Source organism: Tupaia chinensis, unplaced genomic scaffold, assembly GCF_000334495.1.
Source record: "Tupaia chinensis unplaced genomic scaffold, TupChi_1.0 Scaffold000115_1, whole genome shotgun sequence".
NCBI lineage: Eukaryota > Metazoa > Chordata > Mammalia > Scandentia > Tupaiidae > Tupaia > Tupaia belangeri.
In genome coordinates this window covers 4366399-4381846 of record NW_006159579.1, presented here as the reverse complement: position 1 = coordinate 4381846, position 15448 = coordinate 4366399, and the positions used below count along the sequence as shown (strand labels likewise).

The window sequence follows — 15448 nt, the reverse complement described above, 5'->3', positions numbered from 1 at the left end:
CGTGCGCTTGCCAGACAGAGAGAGACATAGAGACAGAAAGTGAGAAATCACCCCCCAGGGGAGATGGTCACACCGCAATCCCTTCTCTTCCATTCTCTTCTCGGGATCTTGGGCACGCATGCACACGCGCCCGGCGTGAGTTTTAAGCCACCGGGTCCAGGACGCGAACCGCGGTCGACTATGTGGGAGTCCAGCGACATAGCCATTATGCTAACTGCTGGTTCCTGTGATGTAGGAAATATTGAAGTCCAAGTTTACAAAGAGAAAAGATCAAGGACAGAACCCCGGGGGAGGCCTCCACTGATTCAGCAGGCTATCTTAGGAGTTTAAAAGGAGAGAGTTTCTAGAAGCATGTTTTTAATTATTGATTGTTCTTTTTTTTTTTGGAGAGATTTTCACTGTAGGGCGCGTGCGCTTGCCAGACAGACAGAGAAAGACATAGAAAGACATAGAGACAGAAAGCGAGAAATCACCCCCCAGGGGGGATGGTCACGCCGCAATCCCTTCTCCTCCATTCTCCTCTCGGGATCTTGGGCACGCACGCACACGCGCCCGGCGTGAGTTTTAAGCCACCGGGTCCGGGACACGAACTGCGGTCGACTACGTGGGAGTCCAGCGACATAGCCATTACGCTAACTGCTGGTTCCCTCGATTGTTCTTTTTGATCTAACTTCTCTTTCTATTAGCATAGAAACTCTAGAGTTCATTATATGCTATTTTATACTTCAGGGATTATTATTAAATAGAAATTTAGAGTAGAGCACCAGGAATGTGGATTTCTTTCATACCATACTTGACAAAATTGTTTTTGATGGTTGGTGACAGAAAATGTACCTTATTGTTCACACTTTGACAAATAACTATAGATTCTTGTTGTAATTTTAGTTCGTTGGGGGAGAGGAAGAAGCTGCTTAACTATACCCAACAACTGACCCAAATTCCCATTGATACAATAAAGGTAAGAGGAATTACTACTTTTTAAAATATAAAGTGGTATGTCCCAAGCTTATAGAATTCATTTTTAGAAAATGGAAGAAAATTAGTTTCTAAATGATGAGATTGTGGCTAATGAATTTTTACTTTTTTGAACATTTGACATTTTCTAAAGTGAACACAGAGTAGGTCAGAAGAAAAACTAAAATATGTAAAGCACACACAGATGAAATTTTCTTATCAGTTTTGGTAACTTTATTTTGTCATATTTGTTCAGAAGGTGGCTATATTCTCAAAGTTTAATCTGTCAATAATTGTATATTCTGGGACCAGCAGGTGGCATGGTGGTTAAGGTGCTGGACATTCCCATGTGGCTCACCACGGTTCAAGTTCTGGACCTGGTGGCTCGGTTTCTCACTTTCCCTCTCTCTCTCTTTCTCGCTCTCTCTCTCTGGTCAAATTAAAATAAGTGAATGAATAAATAAAATTAATTAAAAAAAAGAATAATTGTATATTCCTCTTTCTCTAATTCCTTTCATCACATCAAAAATCCTCTTTTCAGGCTTCAGTATCCCAAGAATCATTTTAACAAGTATTAACTGTCTGACCCCCCTGGAAATTCTGGTTCTGGAAATTTAGAGTAGAGCACCAGGAATGTGCATTTTTTCCATACCATACTTGACAAGATTGTTTTGATGATTGGTGACAGAAAATGTACCTTATTGTTCACCCTTTGACATCCCTAGGTGAAGAAAACTTAGCTTCAGACCTGGGAGAAGGTGTTGAGTAGCTCATTCTCTTTTTGCAACATTTGCATTTTAAAAAAATTTTATTCATTGTCATTATTTTATTTTACTTTTTAAAAAGTTGACCAGAGAGAGACACAGAGAGGGGGAAAGTGAGAAAGCAAGCTTCCAGGTCTGGGACTCAAGCCATGGTCAACCATGTGAGAATCCAGTTGCCTTAACCCCCATGCCACCTGCTGACCCCTGTTTGCATTTTGAGAGTTTTTTTTGCAATAGGGCGTGTGTACTCATCAGAGAGTGAGATGGAGAGGCAGAAAGCGAGAAATCACCCCACTGCAGAGTGGCCATACCACAATCCCTTCTCTATTTTCCTCTTGGGACTTTGGGCATGCATACACACATGTCTGGAGTGATTTTCAAACCACTGGGTCTAGGACTCAAACTGCAGTTGGCTATGTGGAAGTTCAGTGACTTAAGCACCACATCACCTGCTGTCCCTATTTTTAATGTTTCTTTTATTATCATTACTCTTTAATTTTGATCAGAGAGAGACAGACAGAGTGAGAGAGCAAGCCGCCAAGTCTGGGACTTGAACCATGGTCAGCCATGTGGGAGTCCAGCACCTCAATCACCATGCTACCTGCTAGCCCCTTGTTTTGTTTATTTTTGAGAGCTTTTTGCTCTAGGGTACATACGCTCGGCAGAGAGACAGAGACAGAAAACGAAAAATCACCCCTCAGGGAGGATGACCATGCCACAATCCCTTCTCTTCCATTCTCCTCACAGGTCTTTTGGCAGGCATACGCATACACTCACCATGAATTTTTAAGCCTCCAGGTCCAGGACTTGAACTGCAGTCAGCTATGTGAGAGTCCAGCAATATAACCATTACACCATCTGCTGGTCCCTGTTTTTTGTATTTTTTTTAAAGACAAGATCTTGCATGTCATGATTGTCCTGCCTCAGCCTCCCAGCTCAGACTGTAGGTGCATGTCACCACTTATGACTCTTTTTCAGACTGGCTCTCCCTGTGTTGCTGAGGCCAGCTCAAACTCATAATCTTTCTCCCTCAGCCTTCCTGAGTTTCTGGTATTACAGGCACACAAAACCACACCCAGCCTTTAGATTGGACTGGAAATTGAACCCATGTCTTCCATGTGGTCCCAGACTAGAACACAGAGTTTTAGCAGGTCATGGTACCATGGTGACTGAACACTTACGGCAAATATTTTATTTGAGAAAATGAATTTAGATGTAATGCCTTTAGTAATATGCCTGACATGAGCTGGATGAGTGTGTTAAATGAGTGTGCTTAACTTGAATACAAGACTTTTTTTCTTTTTCTTTTTTTTTTTTTTTTTGCCAGAAGGCATGTATACTTGGCAGAGAGAGAGATAGGGAGAGGGGAAAAGTACCTTCAATTGGGCATGGCCATATTTCAGTCCCTTTTCCTCCATTTCTCCATCCTGTTGGGATTTGGGCATGCTGGCAAACATACCTAGAGTGTTTTTCAAGTCACGGGGGCTGGGTTCAAGCCATGTGTTAGGCCATGTGAGTTCCAGCCCCTTTAACCTTTAACCACTTTGCCATGGGGCCAGCCCAAGCCTAACTTATTAAAAGTTAACAAAATCAGGGCCAGTGGATGATGTAGCAGTTATATTGTTGAACTCCCACATGACCAACTGACCCGGTGACTTCAAAATCATGTTGGGTGCGTGATGGAAGAGAAGGGATTGCGGCATGGTCGTCCTCCTGGGGGAGTGATTTGCCACTTTCCTTCTCACTATCTCTGTCTTTCTATCTCTCTGATTTTTACACTAAGGCAAAAAATCTCTAAAAACAAATAAATAAATAAATTTAATTAAATAATATATATTATAAAAAGATTGAAATCTTTTCTGTTATCAAAGTCTATTAGTAAGAGGTAAAATGTATCCAGATCTAATACACTTGATCTGTCTGGTAGTGCTGTCGAAGGAAGGTAATAATATTATCTTGTCATTTCTCCCTAGTATTATTCATACTCAATTAAATAGTTTTGATTTTGCACCATAGTTAGAAATGACTGCACAAGCATTTTATGTGGCATTATATATTGTTACTCATATTAATTTAAACCTAATTTTCTAGGTAATCAATGATCCCATTCATGGCCACATTGAGTTTCACCCTCTTCTCATCCGAATCATTGACACACCTCAATTTCAGCGACTCCGATACGTTAAACAGTTGGGAGGAGGTTACTATGTTTTCCCAGGAGCCTCACACAACCGATTTGAGCATAGTCTAGGGTAAGAAGGGAATGGGGGTGGAGAACTAACAGTCAAGTACCTTCTTAGCCTTAAAATAATTGTTTCGGTTTATCTTTGAGATAATTTTTTTTTAGATGTTTGCCATAGGATGAGTACACTCACCAGAAAGAGACAGAAAGTGAGAAATCATCCTCCAAGAAGGATGGCCATGCTGCAATCCCTTCTCCTCCATTCTTCTCTTGGGATTTTGTGCATTCTCTTCTCTTGGGATTTTGTGCATTCATGTGTCCCGTGTTTGTTTTAAAAGCCACTGGGTCCAAGACTCGAATCACACAGCTAGCCATGTGGGATCCAGTCACCTTAACCACCATGCCACCTGCTGGCCCCAGCACTTTATCATTTTTTTATAATTCAATGAATTTTTAAAAAATTATTTAATTAATTAATTTAATTTGACTAGAGAGGGACAGAGCAAGAGAGAAGAAAGTGATAAAGCAGGCCACCAGGTCCAAGACTCGAACTATGGTTGACCATGGGGGAGTCCAGTGCTCCTAAACACCATGCCACTTGCTGGCCCCTCTGCACTTTATCTTAATCTATGTTGTAACATAGATAAAGCCAGAGATTCCTGGTTTTTTTTTTTTTTTTAACTAATTCTTTAGAATTATTTTATTTAACTTTCTTTCTTTCTTTCTTTCTTTCTTTCTTTCTTTCTTTCTTTTTTATTTGACCAGAGAGGGACAGAGAGAGAGAGAACTAGTGAGAAAGTAAGCCACCAGGTCTGGGACTTGAACTGTGGTCAGCCATGTGGGAGCCCAGTACCCTTAACCACCATGCCACCTCCCAGCCCTTGTTTTGTTTTTTATGGAAAATAAATACTGTGAAAAAAACTACACATGGATTTTAAAATTTGCTTGCACCAAAATAAACTTATACTTTTTTTTTTCTTTTTTTGGAGAGATTTTTGCTATAGGGCGTGTGTGCTCGCCAGACAGAGAGAGACATTGAGACAGAAAGCGAGAAATCACCCCCCAGGGGATATGGTCACACCACAACCCCTTCTCCTCCATTCTCCTCTTGGGATCTTGGGCACGCACACACACGCGCCCGGCGTGAGTTTTAAGCCACCGGGTCCTGGACACAAACCGCGGTCAACTACATGGGAGTCCAACGATATAGCCATTACACTAACTGCTGGTTCCCAATACTTTAATTTTTCTGTGAACTTTTTGAAATCTTTTATATCACACATCTCTCACAAGAAAGTGACTTTTGCTTTTTTACTGCTCTGCAGGGTAGGGTATCTAGCAGGATGTCTGGTTCGTGAACTACGTGAAAAACAACCAGAGCTGCAGATAAGTGAGCGAGATTTACTCTGCGTTCAGATTGCTGGGCTTTGTCACGATCTTGGTAAGCTCTACAATGAACCAAAGGTATTATGTAAAATCACAACATATGTTTATGTCTCTTTGAAATTTAAAATGCAGACTAGGGACCAGGTGGTGGCATATTGGTGATGCAACTAGATGCAAATGGGAAAGGTCCTGAACCCAGGATCTCCCTGAGCATGCTGGACACAGGCGCATGTGCCTGTGATCTGGCCAGCCAAGACTTGGCTTGAATCATGGCATGAAGACACTGTTTTTGGTGCCTTTCTGTCCCTGCTCCTTCTCTCTCATAGAAGGAAAAAATATGGGGCAGCCAATGACATGTTAAGATAACTAGATCCTACATGGCTGGCTTCATGGTTCTAGTCCCAGACCCAGTGGCTAAAAAACATGCCCAGAGTATGTGCTCAAAATCCCAAGAGGAGAATGAAGGAAAAAGGATTATAGCTTGGCGATTTCCCCCCAGGGGATTCTTTCTCACTTTCAGTCTCTCTCTCTCTGGCAAGTGCATATGCCCTGTAGCAAACTTTAAAAAAAAAAAAAAAAAAAGAAGAAATAAATGAATAAACTTGACAAACAAATAAATATATAGCAGATTAAGAGAAATATGGAAGGATCTATTTTTCTTTATTTAAAAATTTGTTAGAGGAGGGTGTATGCACTCTGAAGAGAGCTGTGGGCAGTAGGGAGAGTGAGAAAGCACCCCCCCTTGGGGGATGACAATGCTGCAGTCCCTTCTCCTTTTGGAATTTTGGGCATGCATGCACATGCACCCAGTGTGATTTTCAAGCCCCAAGTTCAGAACTCAAACTGCTAGTAGGCCATGTGGAATCCAGCCACCTTAATCATGACGCCATTGGCTTTGGAAATTTATGTGTGTGTGTGTGTGTGTTTTTTTAAGAATTATTTATTCAATTTTATTTATTCATTTATTCATTTTAATTTGACTAGAGAGAGAGAGAGAGGAGGGAAAGCAGGAAAGCAAGCCACTAGATCTGGGAACTTGAATAGCAATTGGCCATGTGAGAGTGTCCAGCGCCTTAACCACCACGCCACCTGCTGGTCCCTGGAAATTATGTTTTAATTCTTTAGTTGACATTACTATAAATGTCCCATTGCTTCTTCCTAGAATTATTCATAAGCATAACAAGTTGCTGTTTGTTTTCTAGACTATCATTGAATTTCTCATTAAAAACATCTTCACTTCAAGTTCTGTTAAAGGGCTTTCTGACAGTGAGGTTTTCTTACCAAAGTCAGCCCTCCCTATCTGTGGGACTAAAGTCAGCCCTCTCTATCTGTGGGCTCCATGTTTGATTCAAACAACTGTGGATTGAAAATAAACATATAAAAACCTAACTGGGCCAGCCAGGTAGCATGGCGGTTAAGGAAGCCAGATCCCACATGGCCATCTGCGCAGTTGGAATTCTGAACCCACGAGCTTGAAAAATATGCCAGGTGCATGTGCATACATGCTCAAAATCCTGAGAGGAAAATGGGAAAGAAGGGTTTGCAATGTGACCATCCTCCCTTGGGAGTGATCTCTCTCTCTCTCTCTCTTGTGTTTTGATTCCATTCCGCTCCTGGAAACTTAGGCACACATGCACACATACCTAGTGTGATTTTCAAGCCAGCAAGCCTAGGGTTTGAACCATAGTCACTCACGTGGGAATCCAGCAATATAATTAACAAAAAAAAAAAAAAAAGAAAAAAAAAGGAAAAGGAAAAAAACTATTGTTTATTTAAAAACAATTTTTAAAGGGTTACTTTATTTAACTTTATTTATTTACTTATTTTAATTTGATCAGAGAGGGCCAGAGTGACAGAGAAAGAGAGAGCAAGAGAGGGAAAGTGAGAAAGCAAGCTGCCAGGTCTGGGACTTGAACTATAGTTGCCATGTGGGAGTCCAGCACCCTTAACCACCATGCCACTTGCTGACCCCTTAAATTGTTTTTAAATGGGACCAGCAGATGGTTACGTTGCTGGACTCCCACATAGTTGACCACGGTTCTAGGCCTGGAGCCAGAGGCTCAGAACTCATACCGGTGCATATGCATGTGTGCCCAAAATCTTAAGAGGAGAATGGAAGAGAAGGGGTTATAGTGTGGCCATCTGCCCTAGGGTGTTATTTCTTGCTTTCTGCCTGTCTGTCTCTCTGTCTCTCAGTGAGCACACATGCACTATAGCAAAAATCTCTCCAAAAAGAGTTTTTTTTAATGACAACGCAATAGCAAATAACACAAAAGTCAGTATAACTATTTATATAGCATTTATATTTTATTATTATAAGTAAACTAGCAGTGACAAAGTATACAGGAGGCTATGTAAATGCAAATACTACACCATTTGATGTAAGGAACCTGAGTATTTGGGGATTTGGGGGTTGGGGGGTGATTTGGGAAGGAAGTGTCCTAGAATCAGAATCCCCTAAGGATACAGAGGAGTAATTGTACTATATACTGACATCTATCACATTAGGATGATATGAATTTGATTTTCCTTTTGTTCTTCTGGTTGAATAAAATTGCAATTTTTTTCATTAGTTATTACATCAAATTCATTCTTTATATACCTAGAAGATAGGTTCTTAAAGAACCCTTTTTCTATCTTAACTCATGTAACATCTTTTTTATATATAATTATTTAATTTTACCCATCATTATTATTTTATTTGATCAGAGAGAGAGACACACAGAGAGAGGGGGAAGTGAGAAAGCATCCACTGGGTCCAGGACTTGTACCGCAGTTGACCATGAGGAAGTCCAGTGCTTCAACCACCATGCCACCTGCCAGTCCCTCATGTGAGATCTTGGGCCACTTAAATCCGAGAAAAATATCATCCTTTTCCTTCAAAAAAAAAAAAATTTAAAAAGGGTGCTCTCTTGCCTCTCTAATCACAGGATTTTTTTTTTTACCCAATCGTAGTTTATTCTTACATATTCAAGACCCTAAGAATTTATATTTGTCCTCTGGGCATAGGAAAGGAAGTGTTGGTGTTTTTATAGTTAGATATTTTATTTTATTTTTTGCTATGGGGCACCTGTGCTTGCCAGAGAGAGAGGGAAAGTGAGAAATCTCCCCCTGAAGGGGGAATGGCCACACCACAGTCCCTTCTTCCCTATTGTCCTCTCAGGATTTTGAGCATGCACACACACATGCCTGGCATGTTCCTCAAATTTCCAAGTCTGGGACTTGAACCACACATAGTCAGCTATATGGATTCCAGCTGCCCCAACCACCACCTTTTCGTTTTACACAAAACTGTCAACTTCCATCAGATTTTTGTAAGCTCCGGTACTATGAAGAGCTTACTTTTCTTTATGGTTCTGTTTTCTGTTCTCTTGTTTTTGAAAATAGGGAGGAAGAAATTGTCCCTTTTTGTGGTTTATTTAATTGCTAGAGAGTGTGTGTGCTTGCAGCAAGATGCAGGGCGTGAGTACCTCCCAATGAGGTGTGCTCATGCTGCAATCCCTGTCTTCTGTTTCTCCTTCCTGTTAGGATTTTGCATATATACTGTGCACACATGTGTTTTTCAAATTGCTGGCGCCAAGATTTAAACCCTGATTGGTGGCATCTGGTTCCCAATGCGCAGCACTTAACCATTGTGCTGTGGGACCTGTCCAATTTGTGGTGTATTTATAGATTATTCATCTCTGGTGGTATTCAAACTAATCTATTTTAAATTCAGGTATTACAAATTTGCAAACATTTTTCTTGTCTTGAGGCTTTCTTTTGTTTTTAAGGTCATGGCCCATTTTCTCATATGTTTGATGGAAGATTTATTCCACGTGCTCGCCCAGAGATTACATGGAAGGTATGTATTCATGTATTCAACATCAGTAAAAGTAAAGACTACTTAAGCAGGTTATTTAGTTATTATCTGATTTTACTGGTGTGTTATAGCTTACTTCCCTCATAGAGGTTTTTTGTTTGTTTGTTTGTTTGTTCGTTTGTTTGTTTGAGAGAGGTTTTTGCTATAGGGCATGTGCGCTCGCCAGACAGACAGAGAAAGACAGAGAGACAGAAAGCGAAAAATCACCCCCCGGGGGGATGGCCACGCCACAATCCCCTCTCCTCCATTCTCTTCTCAGGATCTTGGGCACGCACGCACATGCGCCCGGCGTGAGTTTTAAGCCACTGGGTCCGGGACGCGAACCATGGAGTCCAGCAACATAGCCATTACGCTAAGTGCTGGTCCCCCTGTTAGAGTTTTCAGAGTGTTTTCACGTGTGTGTGTGTGTGTGTGTGTGTGTGTATTTGTGTATATGCATATGTGTATGTATATATATATTTATTTAATCCTGACAGTAGTCTGTAAGGTGGTCATTATTTCCCCTTTCACAAGTACATGGACTTAAAGGTCATGGAGGTATATTGATGGGCCAAAAATCATAAAAGCTGTTCAATAGTGGAGCCAACACCAGGAACCGTGGCTTAGTTGCCAAATAGTGCTCTTTATACTTTGTTACACTACTGTAAAATGAATAAAAGGGCCAATTCTATTTTCGACTCATTTGATATGACCATGAAGTTAACTAATATCAGTCAAAGAATTATTTAAATTTTATTCATCATCATTATTATTTTTTTAATTTGACCAGAGAAAGAGAAAGAGGTAAGCTGAGAAAGCAAGCCACCAGCTTCAGGACTTAAACCACAGTTGGCCGTGTGGGAGTCCAGCACCATAACCACCACACCGCCTGCTAGCCCGATTTAATTTTTTAACATATTGGGAGCAGTAGATGGCATAATGGTTACATCACTGGACTCCCACATAGTCAACTGCAGTTTGAGTCCTGGACCTAGCAGCTTAAAACTCACTGAAGCGCATATGCATGTGTGCCCAAAATTCCTAGAGGAGAATGGAGAAGGGATTAGGGCATGGCCATACCCCTTGGGGGTGATTTCTCACTTTCTGTCTCCCTGTCTCTCTCTGTCTCTCCAGCGAGTGCACACACCCTATAGCAAATATCTCTCTCTAAAAAAAAAAAAATTAAAATATTTACTTTTGAAGTAATTTCATACAATAAAGTTGAAAAAATAATACAGAGAATTCACTTAAACCTTTAACCCAGATTCACCAAATATTAACATTTCACTGTTTTTTTAACATGCTTTCTCCTTATATAAAAAAATTTTCTGAACCTTTTGAGGACAAATCGTAGACATATTCTTTTTTCAAAAAAAGAATTTATTTATTTATTTAAATTTGACAGAGAGGGACAGAGAGAGAGAGAAAGTGAGAAAGCAAGTTGCCAGGTCCAGGACTCGAACTGTAGTCGGCCATGTGGGACTCCAGTGCCTTTAACCACCACGCCACCTGCTGGCCCTGACATATTCTTTTTTTAAGCTATATGGCCTTATTTATTTATTTATTTATTTTGAGAGAAAGAGAGATTTTTTGCTATAGGGCATGTACAATTGCTGGAGAGAGAAAGAGGGAGACAAAAAGCGAGAAATTACACTCCATGGGGGATGGCCACACCGTGATCCCTTCTCTACTCTCCTCTCAGGATTTTAGGCACACACACACACACATGTGCTCAGCGTGAGTTTCAGGACTCCAGTCACAGTTGGCCATGTAAGAGGCTGACGACGTAACCACTACGCCATCTACTGGTCCCAAGCCATATATCCTTTTATTTTTTATTTTTATTTTTATTTTTTTATTGCCAGTGGACACAAGCATTCACCAGAGAGAGAGGAAGAAATCACTCCTCACTTCTTACCAGGGCATAATCATGACCTTCTCCATTTCGCCCTCCTTTTGGGATTTAGACACGTATGCACACATACCTGACATGTTTTTCAAGCCACTGGGGCCAGGACTCAAACCACATAGTTGGCCCTGTGGGAGCTAGCTACCTTAACCACCAGGCCACAAGCTGGCCCTTCTTTTTTCCTTTTTTTTTTTTTTTTTCATTGCCAGAGAAAGACACAAACAAAGGGTAAGGGAGAAAACACCCCCAATGGGGCATGCTTGTGCTCACACACCCAGCACGTTTATCAAACTGCTGGGACCCGGATTTGAACCATGCTTGGCCATGTGGGATCTGGGTTCTCTTAACCACTAGGCTATTGGACCCTCCTGACCTTGTCTCTCTTTTTTTTTTTTTTTTTAAGGTTTTTGCCTTAGGGCATATGTGCTTACCAGAGAGAGGCAGAGAGATGCAAAGTGAGAAATCACCCCTCCCAAGGGAGATGGCCATGTTGTAATCCCTTCTCCATTTTCCACTTAGAATTTGGGGCACACATGGACACATACCCAGTATGTTTTTCAACCTTCTGAATCCAGAACTTGACCACTTAGTCATGTGAGAGCTAGCCGCCTTAACCTCTGTGCCACTTGCTGGCACTCTTGATCAATTTTGTTTTTGTTTTTGTTTTTTCCTTAGGGTAGGAGATGTTGCCAGAGAGAGAGAGACAGAGACAGTGAGAGGGAAAGTGAGAAATCACCCCCCGGGGGGATGGTCATGCTGCAATCCCTTCTCCTCCATTCTCCTCTCGGGATCTTGGGCATGCATGCACATGCGCCCGGCATGAGTTTTAAGCCACCGGGTCCGGGACGCGAACCGTGGTTGACTATGTGGGAGTCCAGCAACATAAATGCTACACCATCTGCTGGCCCCCTCTTGATCAATTTTTTAAAAGCAGTTGGGACTGGGAACCAGCTGTTAGCGTAATGGCTATGTCGCTGGACTCCCACATAGTCAACCACGGTTCGCGTCCCGGACCCGGTGGCTTAAAACTCATGCCGGGCGCATGTGCATGCATGCCCAAGATCCCGAGAGGAGAATGGAGGAGAAGGGATTGCAGCATGACCATCCCCCCGGGGGGTGATTTCTCACTTTCTGTCTCTATGTCTCTCTGTCTGTCTGGCGAGCACACGTGCCCTATAGCGAAAACCTCTCCAAAAAAAAAAAAAAAAAGCAGTTGGGACTAGCAGATGACATAATGGTTACGTTGGTGAACTCCTCTGTAGTTTGTGTCCTGGACCCAGCAGCTTAAAACTCATGCTGGACATGTGTACAAGTGTGCCCCCAATCCCAGGAGAATAGAGGAGAAGGGATTGCAGGGTGGCCATCCAACCTGGGGTGGGGGTGGGGGGTGATTTTTTTTTTTAACTTTATTTATTTATATATATATATTTTATTTGACCAGAGAGGGACAGAATGAGAGAGAGAGAGAAAGAATGAGAGAGAGAGAAAAAAAATGAGAAAGTGAGAAAGCAAACCACCAGGTCTGGAACTTGAATCTCAGTTGGCCAAGTGGGAGTCCAGTGCCCTTAACTTCCACGCCACACCCCAAGAATAATACACACACACACACACACATACACACACACACATAAAGACAGGTCTTTTAAAGTTATTATTATTTATTTATTCATTTATTTTAATTTGACCAGAGAGAAACAGAGAGAGAGAAAGAGTGGGCAAGTGAGAAAGCAAACCACCAGGTTCCAGGACTCGAACTGTGATTGGCCATGTGGGAGTGTCCAGTGCCTTAACCACCATGCCACCTGCTGGTCCCAATAATAATATATTTTTCAAAATATTTATTTATTTCTCTCATGAGAGAGACAGGGAAATAGACACCTCCACAAGATCTTCACGTTGTGATCCACCCCCAGTCTCAGCTGGCCTGGATTACTGGTTTGTTTGCATGCCCAGCATTTACAGGGAAACCCTGAGACATGAACTCAGGACTTTTTCCAGTTGCATTACCACTGTGCCACCACCTGGTCCCAGTAATAGCTTTATAATCAGGACCCCAATGTGCTAGAGTCTATTCACGTAACACACCATATTGTGTTGATTTTTCCTAGCATGAACAGGGCTCAGTTCAGATGTTTGAGCATCTAGTTAATTCTAATGGACTCAGTGCTGTCATGGAACAATATGGTCTTGTCCCTGAAGAAGATATTTGCTTTATCAAGGAACAAATTACAGGACCACTTGATTCACCCATCAAAGGTTCTTTGGTAAGTTCGTGTATAAATTAATCTGACCTGATGTGCTTTCAGCTAGTCTTTTTTGATTCCTTCAGAGCTATGCATTTGGCTGATAGAAGTTGTATATTTTTATTATTTAATGCAAAAAATGAAAGGCTTATATTTTTTTACCTCTTAACTGAGTTCTTTAGAAGCTACTCCCAAATTAAAAACATATAGTCCTGTTGTAATTAATATGTATGCAGTAGAAGCCTAAAGTTATTTCATTTTGGAAATGTAGTGTGTATCTTATTTAGCCATTAAAATAAACATATTTGAGATACTTAGATATATGAAGACCTAGAACAATGTAGAACTCATTCAGAGGAAAATCTGTTTTGTTACCTTTTAATTACAAAAGAAGTTCAAAAATTAGTTCCAAAAAAAAATAAAACTCTAAAAATGCTTTGAACAGTGCATATCATTTAGACTAAGTATGTAGCTACTTTGAAAGATGGTACTATTGTAGGGTTTTTTCCTTTTTCTTTTTTTTCCCTTTCTCTTTCCTTTTTTAATTTTGTTAGTAGAGAAGAGACAAGATCTTACTATGTTGTTCAGGCTAGCTTTGAACTCACAGTCCTTCCGAGTAGCTGGGATTACAGGCATGTACCCTTCGGCTTAGCTAATAGTACTATTTTTTTTTAGAATTATTTTATTTAACTTTATCTATTTATTTTCAACTTGGTCCCTGAGGGACAGAGTGAGAGAGAGAGAGAAAACAAGAAAGCAAGCCGCCAGGTCTGAGACTTGAACCGCAGTCAGCCATGTGGGAGTCCAGCGCATTTAACCACCACATCACCTGCTGGCCCCAGTAGTACTATTTTAATCCATCAACTTAAGCATTGTCATTTAAGAAACTTTTATTTAATCTTTTACATTTTAGAAAGTTAAATAAGGAAAACAAGAAAGTTGTTGGTTGTGGGAAGAGTAATGGAATTAGCATCCTTTTAATGGCACAAGAACATTTAATATTAATGAGATATTATATACCTTAGCATTTCTTTCCCCTTTCCACTAGTTTAGGAATCAAGTAGAAGAAAAGAGTAGAACTTTCAAACTTAACTCATATTTCCAGTCAAGTGTCTGTTTACAATTTGCATGTAAGTACAAATGTTTTGCTTTGCTTGTAAATAGATTTGGTGCCTATCCTAAAACTTAGAATGAGTTTTCTTATTTTCCAGTGGCCATATAAGGGACGTCCTAAAGAGAAAAGCTTCCTTTATGAGATAGTGGCAAATAAAAGAAATGGCATTGATGTGGACAAGTGGGATTATTTTGCCAGGTATGCGCTAATTTCTTCAGAAAAGTGGGTTAAAATCCTTGTATGAACTCAGTATTTAAAGTGTTTTTCAACAGTTTCTTTGTTGAAAAGTTCATCTCTTTGTTTTGAAATATTTTTAGGGACTGCCACCACCTCGGGATCCAAAATAATTTTGATTATAAGCGCTTTATTAAGTTTGCTCGTGTCTGTGAAGTAGAGAATAAGAAGCACATTTGTACTAGAGATAAGGTAAGCCATGTCAGATGAGACAGTAACAGTATATTGTTCCTGGTCTGAAATCTAGAAATAATCACTCAATAATTTGAAAAAATTGGTAAATTCTTCATCTCTTTCTTAATCCTTAACATTTGTATTTTAAAGCTCTTTTCATTTCTATTGCATTGTTAAGTACTAATAAAATTAAAAACATTTATTGAGTCTTTTGATAGGCACTGTTTTAAATGTTTTAGATAGATCAACTCAATCCTCACAACCCTATGAGATAGATAATGTTATTATCCCATTCAACAGATGAGCAAATTGAGGCACAGAAAAGGTATGCAATTAATAAGTGGCAGAGCTGAAATTTCACTCCAAAAAGTTTGGCTCCAAAGTCATATTCTTTTTTTCTTTTAAAGAATTATTTTCCTTATTTTATTTATCATTATTGTTATTTTTTAATCTGACCAGAGCAAGACACAGAGAGAGAGAGAGAAAGTGGGAAAGCAAGCCACCAAGTCCAGGACTTGAACCGTAGTGCCTTTAACCACCATGCCACCTGCTGGCCCCTCTTTTTTTTTAAAAAAAAAAAAAGAATTATTTTATTTAACTTTATTTTTTTATTTATTAATTTTTTTTGAGGGGTTTTCACTATCGGG

General features: G+C 40.3%; 1 protein-coding gene across 1 annotated transcript in view; it reads left to right on the top strand.

The window, feature by feature from the left end:
* SAMHD1 (SAM and HD domain containing deoxynucleoside triphosphate triphosphohydrolase 1) overlaps positions 1-15448 on the top strand; it is a 76711-nt gene that overhangs the window by 33076 nt on the left and 28187 nt on the right. The window contains exons 3-9 of the mRNA XM_006144103.3: positions 886-958; positions 3810-3970; positions 5226-5341; positions 9060-9130; positions 13145-13300; positions 14491-14591; positions 14711-14819. Of these exons, the coding sequence (XP_006144165.1) occupies positions 886-958; positions 3810-3970; positions 5226-5341; positions 9060-9130; positions 13145-13300; positions 14491-14591; positions 14711-14819 (787 nt within the window). The remainder of the gene's footprint in view (positions 1-885; positions 959-3809; positions 3971-5225; positions 5342-9059; positions 9131-13144; positions 13301-14490; positions 14592-14710; positions 14820-15448) is intronic.